Source organism: Carettochelys insculpta, chromosome 21 (assembly GCF_033958435.1).
Source record: "Carettochelys insculpta isolate YL-2023 chromosome 21, ASM3395843v1, whole genome shotgun sequence".
NCBI classification, from domain to species: domain Eukaryota; kingdom Metazoa; phylum Chordata; order Testudines; family Carettochelyidae; genus Carettochelys; species Carettochelys insculpta.
The window spans coordinates 1196397-1203424 of NC_134157.1; the positions used below are offsets into that span (position 1 = coordinate 1196397).

The window sequence follows — 7028 nt, forward strand, 5'->3', positions numbered from 1 at the left end:
GCTTTCACTCACTGGCAGGCCCTTGCAGAGAGCTCGATGGCTCGCTTGTGCCACTTGCTGGCGCGTGCACTGGCCAGCCAGTGCAGATGGATGGTTGCGGCAGCCTTGCTGAAACTGGGGAGATCCCCAGGAGTTCTTGCTGCAGCTCCAGGGACTGAGAGTGGGGCCCACGGTCCTGTGGGGGAGAAGGAAAGGCACCGCAGCAGGGGAAGGGAGCACCATTCGCTCCCAAGATCATGACACTACTCGCCAGCCCTGGCCACTGGTATTGAGACATAGCCAGTACCTCATCCCCTCAGTGGTCCCCAAGCTCAGCAGCTGAGCAGTCCCCCTCTGGCAGGCTCCTCACCAGTGGGAAAGTTTTTTCAACAGGGTTTGGTAGCCCCCAGCCAGGGAGCCAAGGAGGAGGCAGATGAGGATGCTGGCCAGGAAAGAGCCAGGGCCAATGAGCAGGATGAAGGTGTAGTCCTGGGGGTGCAGCAAGCTGTCCTGGCAGTGGCTGAAGGACTCATTGCCAATGGCCAGCAGGGGAAACTGGTTGAGGTGCTCTGGGAATCTGCACAGGATCGAATTCTCCTCTGCCAGAGAAAGACAGACAAAGGTTAGGCAGGGTCCTGGCTCCCACTGCGGCAGCAGCAGAGGGGAGGCCACTTGCCCTACTGCCTGGGCCGGGGGTGGGTGTATTACAGCCTGTTGCCAACACCCCAAGGAAGGGCAGCCTCGGGGGGCAGGGGGGGAGCAGCAGGGAGCCCCCACAGACTGGCTGGGTGGGCTGGTGATGCACGACACCCCAGTGCTGGGGCAGGGGGAGGGGGAGGGACGGCACTCAGGAGGCACACGGCCTGCTGCACGGCCATGTAAGCGAGAGCGCGGTGCCAGCACCCTGACAGAGCAGGGGCTCCTGTGCCCAGCACCACCAGGCCTCGGAGGTGTGGCTCAGAGCCGCTGGCGCCATCTTCCTGGCCAGACGCTGTGTGTGCCAAGCACTGCAGTGGAGCCAGCAGCCACAAGTCCTGCTGCAAGGGGAGGGGACGCCCAGGGGAGGTCCAGACCCTGCCTGTGCTCAAGAGGCTGGAATAAATCTGCTGCAGTCCGCGAGGCTCCCTGCCCCAGTGCTGGCCAGCCCAGAGCCCGGGAGCTGAGTGAGGCCGGCTGGAAACTGAGAACTCTGCCGCAGAAGGGACAGGAGACCGTGCGGCCAGAAATCCCCTGAAATAGGTCAGTGGTTGGGTTGCCGGACTCAGGGCAGGTCCTTCAGCCTGGCTCCCTCCCTGCCCACGCACAGACTAGGGGCATAGCACATGGGTTCTCTGGCCCACTGGCTAATGAATTGTCTACAGCTGGGACAACTTCAACAGGAACCACAGAGAGAGCCCCTGTATGGCCAGGGCCCTGCTCCGAGCCTGGAGGGCTGGTGGCTTTGGACTCAGCATACGCTGTCAGAATGGGCAGGGTCCAATGGCCGGGGCTGGGTTCAGCGGCACCGGGCTCTCCAATGAAAAATTCCCGCCCAGCCCTAAACGCGCACACTGCTGCGCTCCTCCAGCCTTACCTTGGATTGTGGCCCTGTTGCTCATGAGCCAGAGGAAGAGGGGCTGGATGTCACAGGTGCATGCCCAGGGGTTGCCCTGCAGGGTCAGGGAGTGCAAGGCCGACAGGTTCAGAAAGACACTGCTGTGCAGAGATTTGAGGGCATTGCTGTGCAGATAGAGCTCCTGCAGGCTGGGCACTGCTCTCAGCACCTCCGGGGGCAGCTGGCCAAGCCGGTTGTTCCCTACGTTGAGAGTCACTAAGCCGGAGAGAGTCAGAAAGATCTCGGCTGTTAGCACAGTGAGGAAGTTGTTGCTCAGGTCCAGCTCCTGCAGCTCCCCGAGCCCAGCCAAGGCCTGGCTGTGGATGCTCACCAGGACATTGCTGCGCAGGCTGAGGCTCTGCAGCGCCCGCTGCCAGAGGAAGGAGTTAGCCTGGAGGACAGCGATGTGGTTGTAGCCCAGCCACACGGCACTGGCATTGGTAGGGAGGTTTTCAGGGACGCCGCGCAAGGCTCGGTAACTACAGTCCACTTCCCCAAAGGAGCATCTGCAAACAGCGGGGCAGCCAGGGCAGGGCAGTGGGCACAGGAGGAGGAAGGTCAGGAAAGTGGCTGGACCGTTCCTGCCAGCCATGCTTAGCTGCCCAGGGAACGGCTCAGCTCCTGCTCGCCCCGGTCATCCAGTTCTCCCAGCGCTGGCAGCAAGGGGATGCACCCGACCTTCCTGGCCCTGCTCAGCAGCCCACGCAGGCTGGCGCCTTGGGCCGGGCAGCCAGCAGTGCGGGAGCCAGGCCGGGGGTGAGCAGTGGCTTGCGCAGGACTCAGCCGCCCTGCAGCTCTTGCCGCGCTCCGGTTCCCTTGCAGCCTCACCTCCGCTCTGCAAACACTAACCTGGCTGCTCAAAGGCCAGTGGCTTCCCCGGTGCGGCTCCTTCAGGGCGGAGCTGCACTTTCTTAGCAAATATTTTCACAGGGCAGATGCTGCTGCCAAGTTGCAGCACCAGGGCCCCTCCCCCACTCCAGAGGGACAGTTCTCGGCCAGGTAGGGCGGCAGTGCCGCACACCCTTCCCGTACGGCCACACGCCGGGGCACTGGCCAGGAGCCCAGAAGTCAGCCCAAGTTCAGGCCTCTTCCCAGGGCTCCGGTTGCACAGGCCACCAGGGCTCCCGCCACTTTCCTCTGCCCACACCTGCGTCCTCTCCCCTTCCTTCAGCAGCTCTGACCCTGGAGCAGGGCGCTGGCCCCACGCTCCCCGGTGTGCTCCAGCCAGCAGGCTGTGCAGTCACCCCCAGCCCGTGCCCTAATGCTCTTGCTCTGAGACACTTGGGACAGAAGGAGGGGCCCTGAGCCTGGCTCTGTAGCCTAGTGGTCAGAGCCATCACCCAGCTGCTGGCAGACCCAGGATCTAGTCCCCAGAGCTGGTGACTGGTTCACTGTCTGCAGTGCAACGGCTTCCCCCAAAGAGCTTGAGGGAACCCCACTGCTCCAGGCCAGAGCGCAGGGACTAGTGCTTGCCCTGCAGAGGTAGCAGCCCCAGGTCAAAACCCTACTTCCCCATAAGGCACGGAGGGGCTCCCACAGCTGAGGGGAGCACCCTGCCTAGGGTGCAAAGCTAGCAGGCCCTCCTCCTGCCTGAGAGGTGGGGCCTCCAGCCAAGTTCCCTTCTCCAGGGCAGGCTGTGCTGCAGGGCCTAGGGGCAGCAGCTGCTCCCTCTGCGCAGAAGAGACACGTCAGTGCTGAGGTGCAGGTCCTGCACAGATGCAGTTTCAGCAGGAGGGTGGTGCCTTGCTTGCCTCCTTCAGTGCACACAGGCCCTGCCGTGCCTTGCAGGAGCAGCTCACCCAGCCCTACAGCTCTTAGATGCTGCTCAGCCTCTGGGCAGGATTCTCAGCCCCACCCAGTGAGATCCGGGAGGGGAGGGGAGAAGCCTGGCTCTCAGCAGCCTGCCTGTGCCAGCCAAGGGCTGGGGCTGGATCCTCAAACTGCCACTGCCACTTGCTTGGTCCAAAATCCTTGCTGAGCCTGGCTGAGGGGCTCGATTAGCCCCTTGCTGCAGCATCTCCACCCCTCACCTCAAGTCCCAAGGGGCCTCCTATCCTGCTCTGCCCCATGAACAGCCTCCTGGGCACCCCACGCTCAAAGGAGTTCACAAAAGCCTGGGGTGTGACCACTGCTTCTGCTGGGGGGTGCACCGGCACGAGGCCGCAGATGGTCAAGCCTGGTGCACCGTAACCATCTCGCTTGGACTGCGCCTTGTCTCGCCCTGTGATGCTCCCTCTAGGGAGCTATGGATGATGCTGCAGAGCCCTGCTAGGCGGCTAGTCAGCAACACAGAGGGCCCCGCACCCTCCCCCATCTGCTCCCCAGCGCCTGGCTCCCATCGGCTGGGTGCAGCCTTCTCTTTCCTGTGCTGGCCCCAGCCCAGGCGCAGCCCACAGCCATAGGACAGTTGGGAACACCACACTGAGCCCCCTCCCCCTGTACATTTACCACAACACAGCAGCACCAAACCAAATGGGGAAAGGAACAGCTGTGGGCAGCCAGCCCTGCTCCGCCTTGCCCAGCCCTCCCCCAGGCAGGGCTTGCTCAGGGGAGCTTGCTGTTACAGGTGATCATGCTCATCCTCTGAGGGGAGGCCGAGGGCCTGTGATGCTTTCAACTGCACCAGGAACACCACAGCCAGGTCCTCGGGGTCCAGGGTGCCCAGGCTGGAGTCCGGAAGGAAAGGAAGAGAACATGCTACCTGGGCCGACAGGAGCTCCCCATTGCTCCCTGCAGAGCGCAGTGTGGCTCCTAGGGGCCAGAACCTGTTGCCTCCAAAGGACCCCGCGACACCAGCTAGCTGCCCTGGGAGTTCCAAAGCCAGCCCCTGGAGCCCAGAACCTAGAGCCTCCTGGCTGCCCATGCCACGTGGTCACTGCTGGCATTACCAGCGCATCAGGCTCTGGAGAAGACATGAGTTTAGCTGTGCTGGGGCTGGCTCTGCGGATCAATCCCAGGCGAAGAGCAAAGCGCTTTCTTCCCGCCACTGGCAGCCCGAGCTCCCACGGCTCCCACGGCCATGCTCTGAGGGCTGGCTAGCGGGGCTGAAGCCTGGGGACAGCTGTGGCTCCATGGCCCTGTGTTCTCAAAGGAGCCGCAGGAGACCTGAACCCTGGGCCGTCAAACCAGATGGCTCAGGGTCATGTGGCAGCCCCTGAAGCGCGGGAGCCCACCTGCATTGGCTGCCGCTCTGATGTCCCCTCCTGAGAAGTCCCTCCAGACAGGAGAAAGCTGGGCTGGTCCCACCTGACCTCTCCTAAGGGTACAGAGGACAGAGAGAAGGCTGTACTCTGGCGCAGTGTCCCACTGTCAGACCTGCTGTTCCCAGGCTGGCTGGAGCCACAACTGGAAGAACCCTCCTGCCTAGACAGGCTGCCACAGGCCAACGGCTTTTCAGCAAAGAAGCCGCATAGCTGGAGCAGGTCTCCCTGCCTCCCAGCCTGCTTGGGGAAGCGGAGCAGTTAGCAAGTCTGCCAGCCCTGAGCCAGAGACCAGGGCCCCGCCGACATCCAGGGCTGAGTGTGACCAGCTAACTGTGCCCCGTCTACACTGGCGTTTAGCATCCATTCCCTAACGCGTGCTAGTTAAGCCGTCTGGACCTGCCCATTGGCACTGTCACCCCAGCCATGCCCTGCACACTTTGCTTGCCAAGGTCTCACAGACCTACTCCACTGGCTGCGCTCTGGGGCTCTGGCTCCAGGGCGGCATTTCCATCAGGGCTGCTCAGGTCAGCCAGAGGCAATGGGAGAACTGCAGGAGCTCTGCAGGTGAAGGAGACAGAGGAGCCCAGCGTTGCTCATGGAGCTGGGCCACCCCAGGGCTGGAGGCACAGCCTTGCTGCCTGTGTTACGCACAGAACCATGCAGCTGGGTGACGTCAGCTCGCCAGGGCGGACGGACCAGTTGCTCTGCGGTATTGTGTACAGGCTTGAGTCAACACAGCTGTGCAGAGGGACACCGCGCACTGCAGACACGAGACGCCGAAACCCTCTCCCAGAGGCAGAGTACAAGAGGGACGCTCGCACAGCGCCCTGGTTGAAGAAAGCTTGACAGTCAAACCAGACCTGGCAGACAGCAGGCGTCGCCCTCCCCATGCTGACTGCTCCCCTGGCCCGTTTCCTGGCCAGTGTGGGGTGTTACACTCGCTGCCTGCGCCCCACTGTGGGAGGGATGCACCCCACATGTGAGTCTGCAACCCCCGCGAGCTGGCAGGAGCATGCCTTCCACCCACAAGGGCGTCTGCAGCAGACGCCCCGACCTTGCCTCTCAGCAGTGAGCTTGATGGAGAGGAGCAGGTGGGGTGTCTAACCCCCCGCTCGGGAGGGTGGGCTGCTCGGCTCTGGGAGACAGCAGCACAGGATGCACAAGGGAAGGGCACCAGGGAAGGAGGGGGCCTCAGGGAGAGGTTCTGGCTGCCCCCAGCTGCTCATTCCGCAGCTCCAGGGGCAAGCCCCGCAGGCCCACCACGTCCTTCCTGCCCTGGGCAGCACCAGCGCCCTGGCCTGGCAGCCGCTCCGTGAGACATTCCCTTGGCAGGCAGACAAGGGGGTCGCTGGAGAATGTTGAGCCCCAGGCGGCAGCTCTCCAGTCCTGGGGAGGGCTGGGCTTGCAGCCAGTGCTAACGCAGAGTAGCACGAACAGCTTAGCATGGGGCGTATTCCTGGACTTGGCCCAGGCCGTCATGCTCCGACTGGCTGGTGCTAACTAGCTTGCATCTCCACCAGCCACAGGCACCTGCCAGGGCGCAGCCAGCTCACTTCAGGGCTCTGAAGCTTGGCTGCGAAGACCTGCCCTGGGAAGAGCTGACATGAAAGGAAGTGAGGGCTGGGGAAGCAATCAAAATGTCGCTTCTCAGGCAGACACACGCAATCACCCACACTCCCTTGTGCACACACCTGCCTGGCCACACACGGCACGCACGCCCGCAGGACACAGGCACGTCATGGGCTCAGCTGAGATCACGAGGCCCCGGAATGGGTCCTGCTGGGGGCAGGGGCTCCCCGATCAGGGTGGGCAATCGGTTTTGTATGGGGTCAGGGGCTGCATGTTCCTGCAACGTCAGGGGAGGGTGCAGGGCCCAGGCTGGAGTTTGGGCACTGGAGGGGGCACTGGGTTAGGGCTTGGGGGGGCAGGAAGGAGAGAGTTCTGGGAGGGAGGTCAGGTTCCGACCTGGGGCAGGGCGAGGGGAGTTCGGAGCTGGGGCAGGGGCGCAGGATGGGTGCAGAGGAGCTGGCTGCAGGAGGAGGCTGTGGCCTGGGGCCGGGGATCAGGGTTTGGTGCTAGGTGTGGGCTCTGGCCAGGAGGTGCGAAGGGCACAGGCTCCCAGCTGCTGCAGCCCCACGCTCTGCTCAAAGCGGCCAGCTGCTGGTGCCAGTGTGCGTCTCTGCTGATCTCACCCACAAGAGCTGCTCCTGCAGCTCCATTTGGCTGGTTTCTGGCCAATGGAAGTGTGATGG

General features: G+C 63.4%; 1 protein-coding gene across 1 annotated transcript; it reads right to left on the reverse strand.

The window, feature by feature from the left end:
* Positions 1–345: 345 nt before the first annotated feature.
* Positions 346–2165, reverse strand: LRRC26 (leucine rich repeat containing 26). The gene is made up of 2 exons (XM_075015848.1): positions 1553–2165; positions 346–578 (listed from the first exon to the last, which is right to left on the reverse strand). The coding sequence occupies exons 1-2, from the start codon at positions 2163–2165 to the stop codon at positions 346–348; spliced, it is 846 nt and encodes a 281-aa protein (XP_074871949.1).
* Between the last annotated feature and the right edge of the window lie 4863 nt (positions 2166–7028).

Bases quoted from the DNA above. Each gene is read 5' to 3' on its own strand.
- LRRC26 (XM_075015848.1), bottom strand. From the start codon at position 2,165: ATGGCTGGCAGGAACGGTCCAGCCACTTTCCTGACCTTCCTCCTCCTG. The intron at 579-1,552 runs GTAAGGCTGGAG...TTTCTCTGGCAG, and splicing joins CAACAGGGCCACAATCCAAG to AGGAGAATTCGATCCTGTGC.